Source organism: Lissotriton helveticus, chromosome 3_1 (genome assembly GCF_964261635.1).
Source record: "Lissotriton helveticus chromosome 3_1, aLisHel1.1, whole genome shotgun sequence".
Classification (NCBI taxonomy): Eukaryota; Metazoa; Chordata; class Amphibia; order Caudata; family Salamandridae; genus Lissotriton; species Lissotriton helveticus.
In genome coordinates this window covers 97,455,584-97,481,214 of record NC_136061.1, presented here as the reverse complement: position 1 = coordinate 97,481,214, position 25,631 = coordinate 97,455,584, and the positions used below count along the sequence as shown (strand labels likewise).

Below are 25,631 nucleotides of genomic sequence, written 5' to 3'. Positions count from 1 at the left end.
GTGTCACAAGTTAAAAAAATGTGACCCAACAGCCGACGCTCAAGTTCCAAAACCTGACTGGGACACAGACGTAGCGAGTCAAGAAGAGAGCTGTCATGAAGAACATAGACAGGTGTCTGAGGCATGCGACTTAAGAGAAGGGCTCCTCTCCAGCCGACCACGAATCAACCAACCACGACTAACCATTCGGAAACCCACCCAACTTATTGAAGAACTCTGAGAGAGACATTGAACATTCAAAATACAAAAGGGGGAGATTTTGTGTCGCCATGCCTGACCCGATTGTTTTCCAAGGTCAGGTACGGAAAGGAGGAGCCTGGGGGAGAAAGCGCAGTTCGCTTTGTGCACGAAAAAAAAAAGACGTGCCACAAAGCAGCGGTTGTTCCGCGTGTCTTTTGGAGGCAGGAATGTGAAATTCCTGACAGCTAATCCCTTGCTGAGTGGTCATGTTTGTTTAAATTAGCGCAGGTAATAGAACCACATTACTATGGTCCTTCCTGCAGAAAGTAAACTAATGCAGCATTTCCTTGCACAGATATAGAGTTTGCTGGAATCTCCAGCTCTTTGTTTCCTCATCATCGCAGCATTTGACAGGGGATGCCTTTTAAGCTTTTAATCCAGTTCTATTGCTCTCAAATGCCAAGCGGCTGTCTGTATTCATGGCACTTCTCTGCTCTCTGTACACCTGCCCTTTCTGTTTAATACCACAGCTCCTCTGACTTGATCTCAGCTTGTCCTCTCCTCCTCCCACTGCTCCATGCTCCAAGTGCACCTTGGCAGGAAACTCCTTGGAATCAAGAGTCCTCCTGACCCACCTAATCAATGAGCAGCTCTTTTAAATCTCTTTAAACGAAAAGCCTGTGTGCCCTGCTTCATTGCCGTGGGCAGATACTGCATGGCACTGACAAGTAAAACCAAGCTGAAAAGCTGAATTTTGCCACAAAAAAAGCTCTCTCGTCCAAAGTAGCTTTGCATAATCTACATAAAAGGTGTAATCAACCAATCAGGATTTATAAAGCGAAGGCAAATCACCCGTTAAGGTCTCAAGGCGCTGGAGTTGCTATGGAGTTGCTATCTGCTTTCTGGTGCTCTGTTCATTCGAACAGCTGTGTAAGTAGTAAAAAATAAGGGAAAAGCAGGAGAAAGCACTCAGAAAATAGGGGAAGACGAAGGAGAAAGCAGTAAGAAAATGTGGCAAAAGCAGGAGATAGCACTTGTCACTTTCCCCTTTAATGAAGACACGGGAGCCGGAGGTCAGTTAGAGCACGTCTTTATTGCTCGTACTCTACCCCAAAACTGAACTTCCTTCCACCCACTTCCTTCCTTCCCCACGCCCTTCCTGTGCTGCCTGTCCTGTCACATACAGGGTCAGGCAGCTACGTTACGACATCTCCCCCTTTTGTACAAAGTCTTACTGTATCTTAGATTATCTCGATGAGACGTTCCGGCCGTCGAGTTTGTCGTCGGGGTCTCTCAAATCTCTCTGGGGTGTGTCGGTGATGTGCAAGATGATCCTGACTTGCTGGGCTGGATGAGCCGCGCTCACTGCTTCTGCTTCTGCTTTCAGAGTCAGTGGATGATTCCCAAGGGTGATGGTCGTTTGTTCCAGGTGGATTGCACCTCTTGAAGTGTGATACATTTCGTGTGATCTTTTTATGATTGCCTTGAGCCGTAATCATAGTTCCTTTCCGGCGGCTGACCTTTAGTGGATGGGCAAGGTAGCGACTGTCTGCTTTTGTTCCTCGATCTCGTCGAACTACCACCCAGTCTCCTTCTCTGATATCGTTGTGCTTGGCATGCCTGTGCTGATCAGCATATGTCTTCATTTTCAGTTTCTTTTCTTGATCAATGTTGACTAGTGTTTCATGATCGACGTTTGGAGGTCGAGACTGGCTCGCACTGACCATGGTGGGCAGTCGGGTGCGTGGAGCTCTCCCTAGCATGAGAGTAGCTGGACATTGATTTGTGGTGTTGTGGGGCGTGGTGCGGTATGCCCTCAGTACTTCATTCAGTGCTTGTTGAATGTCTTTGTGAGCCAGTTCTGCTTGTTGGACTGCTTTCTTTAGTGTTCCCATAAATCTTTCCACCATGCCATTGGCTTGTGGCCATAGTGGTGTGATCCTTTGATGCTTGAAGTCAAGATGGGTTGCAAAATTAGCAAATTCATGGCTGTTGAATGGAGGCCCATTGTCTGACTTGACGCGCAGAGGGATGCCCCATGCTGCGAATGTTTCGTCAAGTATTGGTATTACTGCGGACGCTCTGGTGGAGGGTATGAGGTGAGCAAATGGAAATCTGGAATATTCATCCATGATGACAAGGATGTATTGACTTGATTTCAAGGGTCCAAAGAAGTCCACGGCCACTTGTTGCCACACTCCTTCGGGTAGTTCTGACATCTGTAGCGGAGCTGGTGGTTCATCTCGGCTTACTAGTTGGCATGATGTGCAGTCCTTGAGGGTGTCTTCCACCATTTGATCTAATGTCGGAAACCAGACGCGTTCCCTTAGCGCTTTCTTGGTAGCACTTGTCCCTCGGTGTCCTTCATGGGCAAGGTTGATGACTCCTTGTCTCAATTTCTGTGGAATGACGATCCTCCCCCCTCTCAGAATGAGGCCATCACTGCTAATGGAAAGTTCATCTTGGACATGTCGGAAAGCGAGGAGTTCCCGAGAGAGTGAACTTTGGTCATTTGGCACGTGGCGCCAAGAGCAGTCGCGGATGCGTGCAGACACAGCCTGGCGGATGCTTCTTGGATTGCGGCAAGCGGGACCGTGGGAGGACACGCTGCGTCGATGACAAAGTGCAAATAGTCTTCAGCGATCGATGGTGGAACAGTGACAGATGCCTTGGGATGACGTGACATATAGTCGGCAGGATTGTCTGATTTCCCGGGCCTGTGGACGATGGTGTAGATGTAGTCCTGCAGACGGAGGCCCCACCGCTCAATGCGTGGGGGCATCTTGGCCTTGGGGTTGCCGAATATGGTGATGAGAGCCTGGTGATCAGTGACGATGGTAAAATGTTTGCCATAGACAAAGAGGTGAAAGTGTTCACAGGCCCAGACCACTGCCAGGCTTTCTTTTTCCGGTTGAGAATAGCGGGTCTCGGTGTCAGTGAGGCTACGACTGGCGTAAGCGATGATGTGACGTTGGTCAGAGTCCTCAGTGTATTGGGCAAGAATGGCACCAAGCCCGACTGGGCTGGCATCCACAGTGAGTTCAGTCCGCTTCTTCACATCAAAGTAGGCCAGATTGATCGCAGAGCTGACAGCCTTCTTGATTTTCTTGAACGAGTGATGACATGCGTCCGTCCATTCAAAGGGTTGTCCTTGGCGAGTGAGTTCTCGCAATGGGTGACTGAGCGTGGCAAAATCATGAATGTATCGGGCACAGTAGCTAGCCATGCCAAGAAACGAGCGAAGGTCGCCCACGTCTTGAGGCGTTGGAGTGTCTGCTAAGGCTGATACCTTTTCGGGGTCTGGAGTCATGCCATCCTTAGAAAAGATGTGTCCGTAGAATTTCAGGTCGGATTTGTGGAATTCGCATTTGTCTGAGTTCAGAGTGAGGTTTGCATTGAGGAGCGCGTGACACACTCTGTCAAGGGCAGTGTCATGTTCGGTTTGATCCTTGCCATACACCAGCAGGTCATCACTGTAGTTGAAGGTGTTTGGTATTCCTTGGATTACACGTCTGATGGTTTCCTGAAAAATTTCGGCAGCAGATGATATGCCAAAATTTAGACGTTTGTAACGAAAGAGCCCTTGATGAGTTGTGAATGTGGTGATATACCGAGATCTTTCATGGAGTTCAAGTTGGTGATAACCTTTATTGAGGTCCAGTTTTGAGAATATGGTGGCTCCGTTGAGACGAGTGATCATATCACTGATGTGTGGCCCAGGGTGACGTTCTCGTTCAATGGCCACATTAGCTGCACGCATGTCCACACACAGACGCACTTTGTTATTTTGTCCTTTCTTGGGGACGACGACCACGGGTGATATCCACGGAGTGGGGCCGGATGTGCGTTCAATGATGTCTGCTTTGAGTAGTTCTTGTAGTTCATCATCTACAGCCTGTTGCAGATGGAATGGTACTTTCCGATGATGTTGTGCCACGGGTGTGACTCGGTCGTCGATGTGTAATTTGACTTTAAAATGGTTCAGCTTTCCAAGTCCTTTGAAAAGGTTGGGGAATTTTGCCACAATGTCTGGGGTGTCTTCAGTCATGTAGAGAAGTTCTACCAGTTTGAGCCGTTCTGCTGTGGGCAGACTGAGTAGACAGTCGGCCACATCTGGACCTTCTACCACGTGGATGTATGCTGGGATCACTCGGTCTCGGTATGAGAGGGTGGTATGAAACCGACCTAGGCACGTTAATGGTTTCCTGGACATCCATGTAAATATTCTCACTGCTGCAGGTTCCAGTGTAGGACGTGGTTTCATACTTTGATGTTCTAGAGCACAGATGTAGTTCAGGGAAGCGCCTGAGTCTAGGACAAATTTAGCTGGGTGACTTCCAATTCGGATGTCTAGTTTTGGGTATTTTCGTAGACGATCCGGGTCTGAGACCATGCATATGTATTCGTCACTATCTTGAGACACAGGCGTGTGTGTTGTGGAGTCACTGGATGTTGATCTCGATCTGCGAGAGTGACGTGATCTGAGGGATTGATCACTGGACCGTGATGAGCTGGTCGAGTGTCTGTTCCGTTCTTTGACAGCTCGTGCGTGGTGATGTGTTGAGGATCGGGTTCTGGAGGATCTTTGTCCTGAGCGTGAAGATCTCTGCTTCGACGACTTGGCTTGACATACGTTTTCGAAGTGATTGTCTCTGCCACAGCGGTGGCAACGTTGCCCCATAGCTGGGCATTGGCCTGAATGTGGATAGTCTTGTCCGCATCTGAAACAGGCTGGGTTTGGTTTGGTAGACTTGACATGACGCGTTTCCCGTGATCTGTGACTGGTTCTGGGCCTTCGAGATGAGTAGTGGTAAGTTGATTTGTTCGATTTTCCTCGCTCAGCCTGATGTTGTCGGTCCTTGTGGTTGTGAGCTTGAAGTCGAAAGGCCTGCTCCTTCTTATCTGATCGGTTCCCCTCCATTTTCTTGGCATGATCCTCTGCTTGATCGTTTATGCGCGTCATTTCTTCAATTTCTGCTAGGGAATAGTGTTTTTTCAATAAGCGTCGTCGTAGTGATTCGGACTGACATCCCTCAATTATGCGCAGTCGCAGTGCGTCTTCCGTGTTGAAGTCGTCAAAATTGCAGTGACGGGCTAGTCGTCGAATGCGCAATATGAAGTCACCTATCCGTTCATCTTTTTCTTGTGTGGCTAGGTTGAATGTATATCGTTCATAATCAAGATTGTGCTTGTGTAAGAATTGTCTGTCAAGAATTCCTTTAACGTCATCATATGAGGCCGTGGCTGCGTCAGGCAGCTCCTTGATGAGTTGGGCAATGTCTTTCCCTATTAGATTGCGTAGGGCGATCAACTTCTGTTTGGGGTCCTGAACTTGCGACCCTGTCATGTAGTCCTCAAAGTCTTCGGACCATGTTTTCCATTTGGGGCCCATGCTGCTGCCCGAGGTAAGTTCCAGTGGCTCTGGTGGCCTGAGGTATGACAGTCCCATGATTGATTGTAGCCCTGTGTTGTTCATTACAGCGGCGTTAGTAGGCGGGGCTTGTGTCGCTGGTGGCCCTGTTACTGGTGTTCCTCCTGAATCACTGGATGAACTGGGTTGTAATGACATGCTCGGGAAGAGGGCTTGTGATTATCTAATTTCGCCCTTTTCTTTTTTTTTTTTCTACTTTCTCTTGAATTTTTTTTCAGACTTCCAGGTGCCTGACCTTAAGATGGCCGACACAGATGATGTGCATGAGAGGCTATGAGCAGTGCCTGACCCCAAGATGGCCGCCGTCTGGGACACGTGGTGCCAAGTATATTCTGTAGTTTATATGCGCAGGGCACTTGTAAGCAGGTTATTAATGGTTTTAGGGTGACCGCTGCATTCAACTGCATTCAATATTCATTTCTTGTCAGGACTCACTCTGTTTGGTGCCTGGTCGCGTCGCGCAAGGGCTTCTCCGTCTTCGCGCCCTTTTTTGGCTCGTTGTGGCTGGGGCCGGTATTGCGCGGAGGCGGTGTGCTTCACCGGTCGCTTCTCTTGGGCGGCCGCCTCGTCCTTGGGCTCCGCTTTCAGTGGCGGCAGCAGGCAGACGGTGAGCGCGCCTTTCCTTTCTGTTTTGCGCGCGTCTCCTCAGCGCGAGCTGCAGGCTCGCCGTGTTCGGCCGCTCACAAGCGGCAGGGTATGATCGTTGTGGGATTCAGCATCAGGGATCCCACCCTCGTCGCCAGTGTCACTTTCCCCTTTAATGAAGACACGGGAGCCGGAGGTCAGTTAGAGCACGTCTTTATTGCTCGTACTCTACCCCAAAACTGAACTTCCTTCCACCCACTTCCTTCCTTCCCCACGCCCTTCCTGTGCTGCCTGTCCTGTCACATACAGGGTCAGGCAGCTACGTTACGACATCACTCAGAAAGACAAGAGGAAGGTAGTAGAAAGCAGTAAAAAACTAGGATGAAGCCGGGTAAAGATCTCGGAAAAACAAAAGGATAGGAAGGAGAAAGCAGTAAAACAAATGAGGCATAAGCTGGAGAAAACACTCAGAGAGACTGGAAGGAAGCAGAACAGGGGAGCAGCATGAAATAGCTGGGCCTTGGACCCAAAACCGCCTTCTTATTCTTAACTGGCGATTGGGTCTGTATTGTATTTACTTGTTTGCAGCACTTATATAGTGCTTACTGTCTCTATGGGGGTCACTGAAGTGCTAGCCTACATGAGTAGCACAATAACATATTTAAGGTGTGTGGGTGGAAGTGTGTTATTTTTGTTTTGATTCTATGCAGGAAGTTTTTCCATGTAATGTGGGATGACAGTTGAGGTCCAGCGATTTTGTCATAGGACACAGCACGTAGCAGTGTGTTGGATGATGAAGTACCCTCTTGGTTTTATGGTTTTCAGTATGCTTTGAACAGCTCTGCAGGTCTCTTTATAATATTCTATATTATATGGTAAATGCACTGCATTGGCCAAATGAGATTTTGTGTATATTTGTGGTTCTGAGGTTGCATGGTTGGAGGGAGAGAGAAGTGGGGAGATCTTTAGTGATGGAAATGTTTTGTTATCATCTCATTTCTAAGTGTCTTTGTGAGATGTAAAGAGGTGGTCAGATTGTGTCGATAATAGGGACCTGCAGTGGATAAACTACATTAAACTCCTAAAAGTTGTCCATTTATTTCTGACAAATCTCTTCAGTTATTCCATGTCCGTTCATTTAGTAATGTTTGGCTTTATACATCGAGAGGCTCTGAGATAAAGAATTCAGATGTTCATCATATAACAGTTCAAAGACTGGTCAAAGCGATATAAACATGACTCTCTGTTGGACAAGTGGCCACTTAAGTTTAGCTAATGCAGGTGAGATAGAGTCAAACCTTTTTGATTCCAAGTGAGCTTAGGTGCGAAGCTTTGACGAGCTGCAGCTTGTTCAATATGTGGGCAGGGAATGTGACAAAGTTGGCCTTACAGTAGTCAAGTCTGGGTCATAGACACGCATTCAAAATTCAAACTTTTTTTGCGGCAGGGAAAAAGAGATATATGATCTCAGTTTTCTATTACTTTTAAGCTAGTTTAGTGACGTTCAGCATCGAACACTTTGAAGGCAGTTAGAAAGGTTGTCGGCCTTCAGCCTGGAATCTCCAAATATTAAAAAAAAAATTGTGTCTCTTCGGTATATATAAACACAGATATTTAGTAAACAAGAAAACAGTAATGTGTACCATATATATATTTATTTTCAGGTTAAAAAGTTTGTTTAGGGCACATTTTGCTTGCTCCATTCCTCATTCATTCAAGCACCTGTGTTGGTACAAGTTCGCATAAACATTTCTGTATCATCTAGATTACACTGGTCCCATTGCTAGTGTGTAGGAACGCGTGCAACACCTGTTCCCTGCACTACAGACAAGTGCATATCAAGTGCACAAGTATAAAAACAGAATTTAAACCGTTGGATCAGGGTAAACTGGCAGGAAGCACTGCCATCCGGTCTAAAACCCAGGGCAACTATTGGTACAAAATGGACAAGCGTCAGTACCAGGACTATGCAATCTGCAAGTGTTAGTGAAAATTGCAGCAAAAATGCAATCCAGTGAAGTCAGTCCACGGTGCACCAACACATTTGCACCTTTTTCATAATTGCAAAGCCTTCTGCAGGTCTGCTGGTGATGCCCATGGTCCAGCTTTGCATATATTTGCTGTTCCTGATGTCAGGAACAACGCACCAGGTGGCTGCTATCAGCCCGCATCACCGCTGTCACTGTTTGAAATGTCTGTTTGGTTTATGGGACCATTGGCACAGTATCCACGTATCACCGCTGATAATCTCCATAAAGAGATTAAACACGAAAATGAAACCGACTTGCTCAAATGTGGAAAGATACACAAGCAATAAAATTCATAGGAACCCAAATAGGAAAAGGGCTAGTGAGCTAAGCCTCATATTAACACAAGATACATACAAGGATAGAACACGTCATTAACGCTGAATCTCTCTGTAGCCTTCGTCCTACGAATCATGAAGATTTGCCACTCTTAGAGAATTTTTCAAAATTTCCATTTGTGTAAAATCATATTCTGCAAGTCGTATATTGACATTAGCACATGTAATATTTAATTATCCCCTGGGAAAACACTTTTCGGAATGTAAAAAAAACCTTATCCAATAACTCCCAAAAATATGAAGTCTTAAATGCATGAGGGGATGGAGTTGGCTGATATACTTCGCCGGGACACTTCCGAGTAGCCGCGCGCGTTATAAATGGAGGCTAACATAACATAACATATACCAGAGGGTCATGCGCGCCACGCGCTATCTCCCCGGCTCTGATCCATAGACCGGATTCTGAATATTGGCTGCTGATACCTGATCCAGGACCCCGGCACCATCACTGGAACTCCATATGTGTGCCCTGGCATTGGCGTAGCCTTCCATGGTGGAGTGGATGACGACACTTCCTCCTCCCCCCGCAGAAGTGAGGAGTGGTCATTTCGTGGGAGCAGAGGGCAGCCCATTGCTTTCCCTGGCTGTGCTACAGTTGACTGCCAAAGTCTGAGATGTGGCCCAGCACCGGGTGGTGCTCACTGAGTGAAACCCCGCTCAGGGCTGCTTTAGCACTGGTAGCACCTGGCGTGACAATGTATTTGGGCGCCAACCCCAATGAGCTCTTCTCCAAAGATTTCGGCACTACCACCATCCAACAGCGCCCCTCGTCTCTCCATAGCATTATATTTGTTTTATAGCGCCACTGTTAGGCCTGCCATCTTTATGTTGTTCTTCGCTTAAACTTTTTGCATTGACTCCACCTGTTTTGCTGAATTTGTTTTTGCTGGCCATAGGACGCTGCACTGTGAACCAGTGCTAAAGTGCTAAAGTGATTGTGTCAATTGGCACATTAAATTTACTTATAAGTCCCTGGTGTTGGACTTTGCGGTGGAGACCTGGGAAAATGTTGTGCACTTTACTATGGAGTTGTAAGTAAATTAAATACGCCAATTGTAGATAAGCCAATGATACCATGCTTAGAGGACAGAGCATATGCAGTGGTAAAGTGCCAAAAATGCTAAAGCCACCAAAAATGAATTCAGCAAAACAGGAGGTCAGAAAGCAACAAGTCAGGGGATCCACGGCAAGGATGCCAGGTCTAACAACCGGGGGAAAAAACATCACTTTCTAACCTTTTCCATGCAGTTTGCATACAGCTCCTTGATTCCAGTTCACAAGTCCCTGTCCTATATTAGGACTGTAACTTATGAACTGCAGGTACCAAAACTATTTCTGTGACAAAAGCAGTAACCCACTGGGCAATCCACATAAAATACAGTTCATGATACACATTATTTGCAGCAGGCATATTAACCATCTGTGCTATTAAATGATTAGTCAAAATGGCCACTGGACAAATATTTGATCTCTCTCCACAGGAACCTTCATCACCAGTGTTATCTTGACATTTTAATTGCTGCCTTAAAACTGTTGGACACACTAGTAACTCTGTAACAGGTGCTTTTAAACCCACCCATAAGTTATTTCTAAACACAGTGTCCCCTCCCCCCAAACTGAGGGCCAGGTGCTGCTGCACTGGTTGCACCACCTTAAAGCCGGCCCTGTGCAAACTAAGCAGATCACTGATCCTGTCATCCCAGTGCGATTGCCGCAGCCTCTCATGCTGGCATGCCGCGAGGCAAGTGTTGGCCGGGGCCTGACGAATGGAATGTGCCCTTGTCAGCCCTCTCTCAACACAGTTACCATTTAAAGAAAAGCCTCATGTCCACGGGTGGAGTGGCGTTGAGTTACCTCATGCCCACGGGTGGAGGGGTGATGAGTAACCTCATGCCCACGGGTGGAGGGGCGATGAGTAACCTCATGCCCACGGGTGGAGTGGCGTTGAGTAACCTCATGCCCACGGGTGGAGGGGTGTTGAGTAACCTCATGCCCATGGGTGGAGTGGCATTGAGTAACCTCATGCCCATGGGTGGAGTGGCGATAAGTAACCTCATGCCCACGGTTGGAGGGGCGATGAGTAACCTCATGCCCACGGGTGGAGTGGCGTTGAGTAACCTCATGCCCATGGGTGGAGGGGCGATGAGTAACCTCATGCCCACGGGTTGAGTGGCGTTGAGTAACCTCATGCCGATGGGTGGAGGGGCGATAAGTAACCTCAAGCCCACGGGTGGAGGGGCGATAAGTAACCTCAAGCCCACGGGTGGAGGGGCGATAAGTAACCTCATGCCCATGGATGGAGGGGCAATGAGTAACCTCATGCCCACAGGTGGAGTGGCGATGAGTAACCTCATGCCCACAGGTGGAGGGGCGATAAGTAACCTCATGCCCACGGGTGGAGGGGCGATGAGTCTGTGAATGTTGTAATTTGAAAGAAACACCACAAGGAGCAGTGATTTACAGTAATGTGGTTACTGGCTTCCCTCACCCAACATCCTGCCGCCATTGCTTCGTTAAAAAAAAAAAGTAAGTGGCATGGCCAAGATAATTCTCAGGAGACAACCACAGGTTACATCAGACAGCACCACTGCCAGCTCTGCTAAATGGCAGTCCCAACACTACCTACCAACCATCACACTCATACAAGTTTGCCATTAGTGGCACATCAAGTTTAGTGCCAGTCCCATACGCTGGCACAAATTGAGCAGTGACATACACATATTACATTGAGATAGTGCCATGTGTGTGCAAAGTGTGTGGAGAGAGAAAGAAGCCTGTGGTGATGATTAGCCCTTTATAGTGTTCACAGCCAGACAGTTCTGATAGGGGTACATGAATGCACCCGACATCAAATACACCCATCATTAAAAGCACAGATATATGAAAACTTAATGGCGTCAATTCCAAAGGACCATAGTCTGGCCACCTGCTCGGCGGGTCACTGTAACTGGCCGTGTCATCTCAACTAATTAGTAATATGGACTACTGAAGAAAGGGACAATACGTATCAGCTGCATTGTCATGGTGAATGCTCCCTTTGCCCCACCACTACTACATAACTTTTGCTGTTACTACATACCCTATCTTACTCTTTACCAACGTGAAAACACACAAATCAATGAGACCACATGTTCAATTGTTAAGAAAACTTCTATTAATATATTTTTTTAAATATGTGTATTTGTATGGAATGGCCATCTAAAATATTTCTGAATGCTCGCAAAGCTCAGACTGTGTGGGCATACACAGCTAATGCTTCACTTACCACTGAAGGAAACACAAACATATTTAATAATATTATTTTTAGGTTTTATATGGCGCTAGCTAGCACTGAAGGCATAAGAGCGCTTTACAAGCTGTGAGAATAGATTAATTTAAAACGGTGCACAGACATAATATCGACTCCAAAATATCGACTGGAAAGAATATCGAGTTTTAAATATCGTTTGGAGAAAATATCGACTAGACAGAATATCGACAGTCAAAATATCGTTTTTAAGGTAAGTGAAGTAATATCGACTGTAAATAATATAGACAGTGAAAATATCCAAGTATATAATCTAGATAGTAGAAAATATAGTTTTTTAAATAATATTTAATTATTTATAGTGTTTTTATGTTATATTATATGTGAAAAGTGTCATTTTTTTTAATTATTATTTTTAATTAATATTTTTTTTAAATTATTGTGTAATTTTATTCTGTAGCGGGTTGTGGGTTTATAGGGGAATAGGGTGGGAAGTAATTTAATTATAATGAATTAAATATGTAAATGTATTAATTGGTAGTAATAATTAATTAATTGGTAATTAAATAATATATGTTAATTAGTTACAATTTAATTGGTAATTAATTTAATTTAATTGATTAATTGCTAATTATGTAAATTAAAATAATGTATTTTCTGTAGCGGGTTGTGGGTTTATAGGGGAATAGGGTGGGAAGTAATTTAATTATAATTAATTAAATATGTAAATTTAATAATTGGTAGTAATATTTAAATAATTAATTAAAAAATATGTTTTAATTAATTAAAATGTAATTGGTAATTACTTTAATTTAATTGATTAATTGCTAATTATGTTAAATGAAAGGGGTATTTTTAGGGTTCAGGGTCAGTTTTCAGTTTTTGGGCAAAGGGGTATTTTTAGGGTTCAGGGTCAGTTTTCAGTTTTTGGGTAAAGGGGTATTTTTAGGGTTCAGGGTCAGTTTTCAGTTTTTGGGTAAAGGGGTATTTTTAGGGTTCAGGGTCAGTTTTCAGTTTTTGGGCAAAGGGGTATTTTTAGGGTTCAGGGTCAGTTTTCAGTTTTTGGGCAAAGGGGTATTTTTAGGGTTCAGGGTCAGTTTTCAGTTTTTGGGTAAAGGGGTATTTTTAGGGTTCAGGGTCAGTTTTCAGTTTTTGGGCAAAGGGGTATTTTTAGGGTTCAGGGTCAGTTTTCAGTTTTTGGGCAAAGGGGTATTTTTTGGGTTCAGGGTCAGTTTTCAGTTTTTGGGTAAAGGGGTATTTTTAGGGTTCAGGGTCAGTTTTCAGTTTTTGGGTAAAGGGGTATTTTTAGGGTTCAGGGTCAGTTTTCAGTTTTTGGGTAAAGGGGTATTTTTAGGGTTCAGGGTCAGTTTTCAGTTTTTGGGTAAAGGGGTATTTTTAGGGTTCAGGGTCAGTTTTGGGTTTTTGGGGTACATATACAATATTGTCTATTATTTAATTAAATTTTGTCACTATATATATATGTTTTAAGAAATATGATGAAAAAAAATTATTTTTTTACTTTCATTAATTATTTAATTATTAAAAGTTATTTTAAGTATTGTTAATTATATTTTAGTAATTAATTTTTTATATTAATGTAATTAAACATTGTTTTTAGTAAAGTCGATATTTTTTACAACGATATTTTTGTAAACGATATTTTGTACTCGATATTTTTGTACTTACCTGTTTGTAGATAGAAACTCGATATTTTGACTGTCGATATTTTCTCAACGATATTTTGGGTAGTCGATATTCTTTCAGTCGATATTCTTTCAGTGATCCATTTAAAACACACAAGATGATGGACGGAATGTTGCACAATGGCAAAACATTCACCCCCAGTCACGGATCTAGGTTTAATCCATCGTTATTTTGCTCACCAAGCCACCCCAGTTCAGACATGGCCATATGCAAATCAGTCTTGACCCTGTGCCTCATGGGAACAGTCCAGCCCGAACTGCCACGCCATGTCTTCCCTGGACGGGAATCAAGCATCCTAGGACCGGTTTCTGGCTATCAGCCGTCTTCTGCCAGGATAGCTTGACTCCAGTGGCCTAGTGAGCACGGGACCCACGTCTGGGCATACCCTTCCCACATAGGGTGAACAGCAAAACACACAAGATGATGGATGGAATGTTGCACAATGGCAAAACATTCTCCCCCAGTCACAGATCTGGGTTTAATCCATCATTATTTTGCTCGCCAAGCCACCCCAGTTCAGACATGGCCATATGCAAATCAGTCTTGACCCTGTGCCATATAAATGACTCCTACCTCGAATGTTGGGGCGAGATGCTCCTTGCCACTATGACCATGGGCAATAAAGAATCATGGAAGATAGCCCTTATTTACAGGCCCCCTGGGTCCAAGACCCATTTCCCGGAGAAACTAGTGGAAGCAATAGCGCCCTATGCCCTCGCCACAGGAAACTTTCTCTTGCTAGGAGATGTCAACTACCATCTCGAGCAAGCCCTTGATCCTCACACCATAGACCTAATCACCAACCTGGATGCTCTACAGTTACGCCCACTCCCAACAGGTCCAACCCACATAGCTGGCCATACTCTTGACCTTGTCTGCACCAACTCCCCAAAGATTGTGATCACACAGATCGACCCAGTCTTTTGGTCTGACCATTTCATCATAAAATTTGCCATCAATAGCACACAAGCCCTGGCAACTTGCCCGACCAAACTGAAAAAGAGTAGGCCATGGAATAAGATCACCCTGGACGCCTTTGCCGCCCACTTCTCTCCTCCTACCAACTCTAAGAGCATCAACCCTAGCCTAGCTGCCATGAAATTTGAATCGGCAATCACTCTTGCATTGGATGACATTGCCCCTGCACGAGTATCTAAACCCCCCAAAAACAACTCACCATGGTTTACGCCAGACCTGAAGCAAATAAAATACTCTACCAGGGTGGCAGAAAGGAAATGGCGACACACAAAAAGTGTCCAAGATAGGGAAACCTATAAAGCTGCGCACCGGCAGTATATGAAGGAAATAGCTGAGGCAAAAAAAATCTACCTAGGCAATAGGATCACGTCAGCAGCCAACTCACAAAGAGAACTCTTTAACATTGTTAAGGAATTCACAAATCCATCAGGTTCGCAGCTGGTACCCCCCGATACCAAGGAGTGGGTAGAATCTGTAGCCTCTTACTTTCATGAGAAAGTCAATGACATTCACAAACGCTTCCCCCAGGGAACGATAACTGATCAGACCACTGTCCCAGACGTCAATAGTGGCAACGACCCCAACTATCAGACGGTCGCGTTAAGAGAGTTCTCACCTATCTTAGAAAAAGAGGTGGACCAAAGCCTGCTGAAAATGAAGTCTGGAGCCCCGGGAGACCTTGCCTCTCCGCAAGTTCTATCCAAAATCTCCCCAGCACTTATCCCTGCCCTAACCAATATCCTCAATCAATCCCTACTTCACAGTTCCGTCCCTAAGCACTGGAAGGAGGCAGTAATACGGCCTATTTTAAAAAAGCCATCAGCCGACTCAGACCAACCAGTCAATTATCGACCAATCTCCCTTCTCCCACTATTTGGGAAAATTATGGAGGCCCTAATAAATAAACAGCTTATTACCCATCTTGAGTCCAACAAACTCCTCGACCCTTCCCAGTCCGGCTTCAGGGCATCCCACAGCACTGAAACGGCCCTGCTGGAGGTAGTGGACAACATTAGACTGACTTTGGATTCCAAAAAATCGGCTATATTGATCCTGTTGGACCTTTCTGCGGCCTTCGACACCATCTCACATCGCGTTCTGTTAGAGCGCCTTGCAGAGGTTGGTGTTGAAGGCGCCGCACTTCAATGGCTGACAAGCTATCTCGGCAACAGGCGGTCCAAGGTCCAGATAGGCTCCCACTCTTCCATTTTCTATGAAAGTGACAAGGGTGTACCACAGGGATCCATATTGAGCCCGACCCTTTTTAATTTATATGTCTCCCCTCTTGCAAGGATCATCAGAGCACATGGTTTTGGAACCGTATCTTATGCCGACGATACTCAAATCCTCATTACCATCAATCAGAACACTGACGACACTAAAAGGAGGTTCAAAAATTGTATGGTCGACATACATGAATGGATGACCAGGAACTACCTCATGATGAACGCAGGAAAGACAGAGGTCATGTTCGGTAAAGCCGACAAAATCTGGTCGCCAGACTGGTGGCCAGCTTCCCTCGGTCCCTGCCCTGTTCCCAAGCCCTTTGTCAGGAATCTTGGAGTGATCATCGATGATAAGCTAACCATGTCTGAGCACATCAGAAAATCCGTGGGCACCAGTTATGGCTTGATGCGCAGTTTAAGGAAGATCTTCAAGTGGATCCCACTCTCAGCACGTATGCCCCTAATCCAGGGACTTATTGTTAACAGGATAGACTATGGGAATGCTCTCTTTTCAGGCATCAATTCAACACTTCTAAATCGACTGCAGGTCCTCCAGAATACTGCCGCCAGGCTAGTACTTGATTTACCCCCTCGCTCCCCCTCAGCCCCCTGCCTTCAGACTCTGCATTGGCTGCCCATTCAAAAACGCATGAAGTTTAAACTATGCTGCCTAGTCCATAAATCTGTTAACGGTCATGGACCTACCTATCTTGAACACAAGCTCAAGGCCCACATCCCAGCCAGAGCACTACGATCTTCCAGCAAGGCCCTTCTCTCTGTACCCAGAGTTCGGACAGTCAGAAATGGAGACAGAGCTTTCAGTAAAACCGCCCCAGAAGCCTGGAACTCACTCCCCACTCAGATCAGGCTAGAGCCTGACCATGTGAAGTTCCGGAGACAGCTAAAAACCTGGCTTTTTTGGCCAGATGAGCTCCCCTCGCTCTTTGGGGTCGATGGACAAGAGGTTCCTTTGCTTGCTAGCGCTCTGAGACCTTCGGATGATTTATGCGCGATATAAATGCAAAACAATGAAAAAAAAGGAAAAAAAATTGCCTCATGGGAACAGTCTTGGTGAGCAAAATAACGATGGATTAAACCCAGATCCGTGACTAGGGGTGAATGTTTTGCCATTGTGCAATATTCCGTCCAACATCTTGTGTGTTTTGCTGTTCACCCTATGTGTGAAGGGTATGCCCAGACGTGGGTCCTGTGCTCACTAAGCCACTGGAGTCAAGCTATCCTGGCTGAAGACGGCTGATAGCCAGAAACCGGTCCTAGGATGCTTGATTCCAGTCCAGGGAAGACATGGCTTGGCAGTTCGGTCTGGACTGTTCCCATGAGGCACAGGGTCAAGACTGATTTGCATATGGCCCTGTCTGAACTGGGGTGGCTTGGTGAGCAAAATAACGATGGATTAAACCCAGATCCGTGACTGGGGGTGAATGTTTTGCCATTGTGCAACATTCCGTCCATCATCTTGTGTGTTTTAATAGATTCATTTAACCTACATGCAAGGAAACATGTGGGTTAAATACAGTCAAAAGAAAGTATAAGCAATACAGCATTAAAATCGTGAGAACAATCAAAAAGGTACATAACAATGCAGAATTATTAGTTAGTGCCGTAATAGGAGCAGAATAGGTGAGTTGACCATTAAGAAAGAGTCTGTAGAGGGGGGCTGGCTCTTTGGGAATCATGGATCAGCTTGTACGCGTGTTGTAGTGGTTGTTAAGCAGTAGAGATTTGAGGTCCCGTTTGAAGCAAGAACAGGAGTGCCATCTGAAAATCCTGATTCGCTGAATTAGGAATTGAAATGTCATTCACCAATGTACCTTTTGTTCAGTTATGTGAAAATGAAGCCTGCCTTAAAAATCTCAGCCTGTCTTAAAAATCAAAGTTCAAGTGTATTAAATATCATCTCCCGTAATGCAACAGGTTTCTGCATATTTCTTATAAATTCATAAACCTAAGAACACATTGTCACATGTACACACTTGGGTTTTTTACCATCTTAATGACTTTTTCTAAATGTTAGCAAGCCTTTCTAAATGTTAACTCTGACAAAAATAGCTTATTGGCATTTAACAGGAGGGAAAAATGTATGTGTACCTGTGACGTTCACCTAATCACCCAAATAGAGAAAGGAAAAGAAAACATGAGAGAATAAGAAACATGCTGAGGAAGAAAAAACAGAGTGGGAAAGAGAAAGGCAGCCAAAATTAAGAGAAATTAGGAAAGAAGCGAGGACACAGGGCCTGGCCTGCGGCTAGCCCTTCACCCAAGTCACCGTGGCATTCAACCTCATGCGCAGCAGGGGTTGAGTGCAGCCCCTATCCACACCCTGTCGGTGCCCAGTTCATACGTCATACACAGCCTTCGGCTGTACATGGCAGGGGATTGGCATCAGGTCCTACCCAACCCCATATGGGCGTCCAACCTCCACAGGCACAAAACACCCTGCTGTACACTGCCTGTGGCTTTGCATAATTGAGGGTTAGCTGCAGAGACTGGCCTTTGTGCAGGCACAGCACTCAACCCCATGCTGGCATTCTACCCCCATGGGCACCTAACCGCCCACCGCACACAGCCTTTGCCAACGCGCAGCGTGGGGTTGACCACTGGGCAGGTGCTTTGGAAGCCACCACCCCACATGCTCCAATCCCCTCACAGACCACCACCTCAGTATATTTATTATTATTATTTTTTTTAATTGCCAATACCACCATACTACTGTGGTACCGTAAGCAAGCTTCACCTCTACGGTACTACTGGCCATACAAGCTTCAACCAGTAAAGCTTGAACAATCTCAATGCATGGCTCCACTTTACCTCACGGGAAGGCTGTCCAGAGTCCTGCACAGTATAGAGGGATCCAAGGTATGACTTTTTTTTATTTTGTCCCTCTGGATCCTCCACACAAGAGTCCCAGGGGGTCCCTACCCTGCCCCCTTATTATTATTTTTTAACGTATTTAGGACACAGAGACCAAGTCCCAGTGGCCTGTATTGGCTGATGCAACATTTTTCTTCGAGTTGCAGCTGCCAATCAGGTTCATTTTGTCCCGCAGGACAGAAAAGGCGCAATGGTGAAAAAGCTCCCTCAGTCAATCAAAAATCTTTATTTTTTTAATTTACACACTGCCGAACTCCAGTGGGAACACCCATCCACACATACATATTTTTTTAATCCCTTCACGACCACCTCTTTAAATATGAGTTTCTAGTAAATGACTGAATGGATTTAGAAAAAACAATGAAAAGTACACTTTCTGAGAAAAGATCTAACTTTCTGCTAAATTTGGTTAAATTCCGATAAACAGTTTTTTCTGCACCGGTTTCCAAAATTTCCTATGGGAATTAAAATGGGAAAACAGTGTATTAGATCACCCCAAAACTTTCCAGGAAGAAACTGAGGTGGGTAATTTCTTTGGAAGAAATTTTTGTGAAGATTTGTCAAATGGTGCCAAAGTTATTAACCGCATGCGTGCGGGCGGAATTCCGCTCGTACGCGGAGATTTTTAAAAGCGCATGTTACGTGACGAGCTGGGCTCGTCATCAGCGTAGCAGGAGGCTACCTCATGACGAGCCCAGCTCGTCATCAGCGTGGAAGGGGTTAAATAAAATGCTCTTCCCATGGAAACTCTGACCTAACCATGAATACAAGGTGGCTAGAAAAACAGATATTTGATGTCAGCAGTTTTAGAGCTTTGCTGGCGTTGCCGGGTGCTCTACATAAAAGATTTGCTCTCCACCTAAAACGTGGGAACTTACCAGGGTGTCCTGCTTTTTTGCATAATTTATGCGACATTCTAAGCCTGAAAGGGTATAGCTTTGACTTAAGATGGGTGCTAATTTCTGTCTGGAATAAGATGTACCCACCTGATGTGCTCTAAAGAGAATGAAACACGTATCAGGGTTTGCTTTTAATAATTCCAGGTTGGCTTGTATGGTACTTTACCAATCCAATGCATGTAGTACTGTGCCTGAAGTGGTAAAAGACTTTTGTCAGTGTTCTGCTTGGCATGGATGCCACAAGTTTTGCGATGCTTAAAGGGTTTGCTGCATAAATGGTAAAAGGCTTTGATACTTTTCTATCTCGGCAAGGATGGCACTGTGCTGATTGTATGCTTAAAAACTCTGCAAGAAAAACAGACATTTGAAGTGAACATTTTCAAGTGTCATTCGTGTTGTAGAGTGCTATATATATATGAGTTGCTCTTAGTCTAAAACATGGGAACTACCGTGGGTTCTCTACTTCCATTTTTGCATAAATTATGTGGGAATCTATGCCTGAAAGGGTAGTTCTAGTTAGGTCTGCGCTTCTATAGGAAATGCTTTTTTGGTTTGCTAATGACTTTGGTGTTTTGTATTTTCGTCGGTAGGGGCCGAGGAAAAGGAGGGTCCCAAAAAGCTAAATTCCCATGCATTTTCCATATTTTTTTTTTTAGAAGGTCTACAACCAATCCGGCTAAACAGATTTGCACCAAATTTGACAGGAAGGTAGATCTTGGTGCAGAAAAAGGGCTTTTTGTCATTTGGTGTATGTCAGCAGTTTTCCAAAAATGTAAGTGTAAAAATATAAGTATATTTGGATAGCTGAGTTTGAGGGACTCTCACAAGAGTCCTGTGAGCTCAACTTAAAAAAATAAAGCATTCTCTTTGACCCGGGGTTCCCTTGGGCCTCCTCGCTCACTCCGGTAGGAGCAAGTGCTCTGATTGGCTGGCCTCAACATGAAAGAAAATGTTGGGGCAGTCATTACAGGACTCAGTCCACAGTCCTGAGAATTTTTTTTTTTTAAATATGTAAGGGGCAGGGTACGGATGACCTAGCTCTTGCACACTGATCCCAGAAGGATCCTTCCCCACCGGCCCAAAATTAGAAACAAATAGCCAGGGCGCAGTTTGGGATTGACTTCACTTATGGTAATAAAATATTTCTTTACGTAAAAAAACCTGAGAAATTAACTGAAAAAAGCAATGGTTAAAGTGACTTTATAGTTAGGTGAGAATGTCAGTGATAACGTAACCTTTTAACCTAAAAAAAACACTGAAATACACCAGCTATAGTTATCTCTAGTAACTATACCTTGTGCCCTACAGTAAGTATAATTACTCCCTCAACAAGCACTGGTAATTACTCCACATATTACATCACTCATGACCTGGTCTGTTACACCATTAGTAGTATTACCGATGACAGCTGACAATGGCTTTTTGAGTTAAAACGCTACACTGTCACTGCCATTTCACCTGACTATAACATCACTTTAACATTAATTTTTTTCAAATAATATACATATATATCATATATATGTGTGTGTGTGTGTATATATGTCTGTGTGTGTGTGTCTGTGTGTATACATATATATATATATATATGTATACATATATATATATATATATATATAGAGAGAGAGAGAGAGAGAGAGAGAGAGAGAGAGAGAGAGAGAGAGAGAGAGAGAGAGAGAGAGAGAGAGAGGGGGAAAGAATGAGAAGCCATAAACCAGAGTGCAAAATTTGGCACAGTTACTATTGTGTCAATTGCAGCCGCGGCCCGTGGCGGGAGTTACGGTTGGGCAGGGAGGCGGGGAGGGGGAGGGGCAGGGTGGAGGGTGCTAAAAACCGGAATATGGATAATTGCAGGTAAGTACACAATTTAATTAATAAAACGAATTTCGTAGCTCGCACAGCATTGCAAAATGCGATGCTGTGCGCGCTACGAATTTCGTTTTATTAAATAAATTGTGTACTTACCTGCATTTATCCATATTCCGGTTTTTAGCACCCTCCACCCTGCCCCTCCCCCTTCCCGCCTCATTGCCCCACCGTAACTCCCACGACGGGCCGCGGCTGGTCAAATGTCAGGTGAAAATAAATGGAAAATACATGTAGTAGAGTTGGGGTATCAGCAAATATTGTAAGCTAGTTATGGATAGTTACAAGTATCTAAATGCACAATATCAACTGTCTGGCAAACGAGAGAGTCAAAATATTGACCTCCCATGTCCTATGATGAAGTCCTCATGAGGAAGGTTAGGCTGGGTTACTTCCAGGGGAACCCATTGGGAGCAATTATGACGTATTCCCTGTGAGATGGCAACTGATATAAAAAAAAGATCCAATCAAGCTAGATGCGTAGCATCAGCAGCGTTGCAACAGCATCGAAACCTCCAAAAAAGGTAACGCCAGTTCTGGGATATCCTCACATTGAAAGCCTTGATTAATTGTTCTAATTACCAATTTTTTCACAGTAAATCAACCAGTCATGATTATAAAATGATTTCATGCAAACTCTGTCTTTACTAAATGTCTACTTAATTATGCACCTGACAGCCAGACTGCCTCACCTTGACAACTGACCCCACACTTAAATCTACAGGAAACTGTACCTTCAGCGAGGAGGTTAACACAGCACAGCTCAACATAACACAACACGGCATAACATAGTAAGGCACAACACTATACAACACAAGACAGCCCGGCATAACATAATGAAACATAACATGCACTTGCAATGCAAAAGATCACATGAGCAAATCTTTGGGACAAATGCAATATAAAGAAGTATTTTCTTACATCTGTTAAATCCACGGTATCAAGGCTGATGCAATAAGTAAATTAGAGCACCCAGAATATACTGTATAACTGCTGTCTTACCGCTTTACGCACACAAACAGGAACCTTTATGCATTTATTTGTAAAAGGTTGTCACCGGCAAAAGCGGATGGTAACGAAATCCTTGCAAAGATGCAGTATTTCTATACGTCCAATTCAGCAATACCACAGTTCACTCTCCATAAACTGGAGGTGACAATAATGTGTTAATTTGATTATTGCATATTTATCAAATTTTTGGCAACTCTAAGGAAGGCCTTAATGTTAAACTCTCTTTGCATCACCGAATAGGTTGCACTTTCTGGGCATCGTCTTGTCATGAAGGGGTACTAGACCACACACTTTTTTTCTTGCCAGTGAAAAACAGTTACAACACATTGGACCGTATTTAGAGTTTGGCAGACAGGGTACTCTGCCACAAAACAGGGAGGAGTACCCCGATCACCAAACCAATGGTTTGCCCACTCTAGTTTGAGTCAGATGGACCATTATGCTTCCGACAATGGTGCTACTACTTTCTCTTCCATCAGAAACTATACACCGTGGCCTGATGGAGGTGTGGCCATATGTGTAGATGCATCAAACCATCCACCCAATGTAGATAGTGAAGATGTATTTTTGTTCCAGTTCAGGTCCGCCAGATTAACCCTAACTGAAAAATAGAAAAATGACCCCAACTTCCTAGAGGAACATTCCTGATGTGTCTGAGTCATTTATTTTTGTTTTTACTTGCTTTAGGAGGTTTTTGGTTTTTCGAAGAACCAAAAGGTTTGAAGAGTGGCTGCGTGAACATCTCATCACACTCTTATTGACTTCAGAGGAGCCACCTTGACAACAACTACTCTGAAGGTACAAACTCCATGCAGGGTAAGTGCAGATCCAAAAATCTAGCTTGTGGTATTCCAGCAAGGGTCATGTAGGAAACACCCTCCACCACCCGACAGTGGGCCACCTACCATTGTCTAAATCAGGCCCATTGCTTCTGCACTACACATTACAATACTTTTCAAATTGTTCCACAAACCTTCCTATATATTTGCATGCAGTTCCTTGGTGTCCCATTATAGGTGGGTGTAACAGGCATAATTCTATCTAGTGTAATTACTTGTACTCACAGCAAAATAACTAATAATTATGTGAATAGTACGTGAGAAGTGTAATCCAGCTATTTCCTTAGAGTAAGATGCATCCTCCCGTCTAAAATTAGCATAATTGAAATGTTGCCCAGCCCTAGTACTATTATGATAATGCTTAATTCTGAGTAACTCTGTGTTGGACAATGCAAAGTATGTAAAAACAATCCTCCACTCACCTTTCCCAAGAAATGCTTCCTGTACGCCCTAGCTGATCCCTTACAATCCAGTCTGTAGCCGTAGGTGCTGGGGCTGGGCTGCTCGTCCTCCTCTTCGGAGATGCTGCTATCAGAAGATGTTGGGGTGCCAACATTTTCTGGATCCTCAATCCAATAGCCCCCAAACTGTGGTAGGATTATTAACGGGTACGTGGTTTCTTTCTCGAGGATCTGAAGAAGAAAACATCTGAAAGTGAATATTCTTGAAGTTGGAAAAGTCCACGTTCTGACCAGCAAATCAAAGATTTGATAGAGTTGAGCAATGATGAGAGGCTCAAACATTTGTGTCTGTATTCTTAAGAAGAAATGAGGCTGGGAAAGAATATGTTTTCTTATCTGTAACCTTGTGCATATTCTATAAAGACACTACATGGTTGTGCACCAAATTAGCGGATGTATGACATCACAACGCATACTTTCACAACGCATGCCATTACGACGCAACTTTTACAACGCATACCATTACAACGCATAGTGCTTTGGGGCGCTGGATAGTGAATAGTTTAATTTACTATTCCAACTCCAGTCTACGTGGATAGTAGGGAAGGTGTTGGATAGTAAATTAAACCTATTCCCTATCCTAGAGCGCCCCCCAGCGCAATGAGTTGTAATGGTATGCGTTGTAAAAGTTGCGTCGTAATGGCACTGCGTAGTAAAAGTTGCGTTGTAAAGGTTGTCACCCCAAATTAGCACACCAGATGGTTCTCAATGTGCCAATTGACCCGACGCCTAAGGTGGCCTCTTCACAACAAACCTGCTCATCATCAGCACAACAACAGAAATTCATGACCACTCATCAAGCCTGAAAAAAAGCAGACATTTACAGGAGAAACAAGTACGCCTTCAGAAGAAGCTCACACAGCCTCCCAACATGTTTTAAAGTTATGGAAGGAGAACTTTTAAGCAAAGCATGGCATTGGTAGGTGCTACATGTATGTTCAAACTTGTATGGGTAGTACATTAGAGAATTCCTCTGATAGTGAAAATGTGTGTATAGAAGTAATGTTGGAAACACTATGGGACTTTGTATTAACTTTGTTGTTCTTGCTCTTTCTAATGGCATGGTTCTACTTCTGAAATTAATTCATGTTATCATCTCTGAAAACAAAGCAGACCACGGACAGACTCATAATTTTCATGATCTATTCAATATATAAATAAGTGGTGTCTAGGGAGTGAATCCATGAAAGATGTTCAGAAAACCCACATAAGGTACATTTGCATAAAATCAATCTAAATGGAACTTGTTTATTTAACCAGCAGGTATCTGCAATACCCAGCGTGAAGCCGGCCCGTCTGGGCCCTAAGTTGGACACTCCTGACATAAAGCAACATTAATCATCAACCATAGATGGAGCACATATTCCCCTCTGATATCTGCATTCATTTCAAAAGACATGCCTTCTTACTTTGAAGGAGCAGTGTTTATTTTTAGAGAGTTGATTTCAAGGATCATAAACAAACTAATGGGATGAAGGTGATTTAATGTGGTTTGTTAAGAACATTTAGCAAAATTAAATACCCAACAAGGTGAGACCTGGCTCTCCTGCTGCATTACCCATCATTGTGAACTGAGCAACACAATAAATTGGTGGGGGGCATTTATAAAAGACATTAGGCATGGATGATGGAGAGAATACCATTTAAAGTTCATACTTTTCACATCACATGGATAAATGGATACAGACTCAACCAAATATATATAAAGAATAGAGATGCAAGTAAGTATCAATATTTTATGGAGCTTTGCAGGAAATGACCTACACAGTTGTACCTCTTCTTTCCCTAAAATGGGGGATGGGAATATAGTTCTGTTCGGACTCCTCCAGCCCGTACCCTGACATAGGGGCCGACCTTCATATCATTGGAGAGCCATTTCTCCACCCAGTGGCGTAACGATAATTGAAGGGGCCCCCCATGCCAGGTACGTGGAGGGGCCCCCTCCGGACT

At 44.3% G+C, this 25,631-nt stretch overlaps 1 protein-coding gene across 3 annotated transcripts in view; it reads right to left on the bottom strand.

Annotated features, from left to right (window-relative positions):
* Positions 1–25,631, bottom strand: part of RAP1GAP2 (RAP1 GTPase activating protein 2) — a 941,171-nt gene that overhangs the window by 407,935 nt on the left and 507,605 nt on the right. For all 3 annotated transcript variants that reach the window (XM_078679320.1, XM_078679318.1, XM_078679319.1), the window contains one exon: positions 23,643–23,852. In XM_078679320.1, the coding sequence (XP_078535446.1) occupies positions 23,643–23,852 (210 nt within the window). The remainder of the gene's footprint in view (positions 1–23,642; positions 23,853–25,631) is intronic.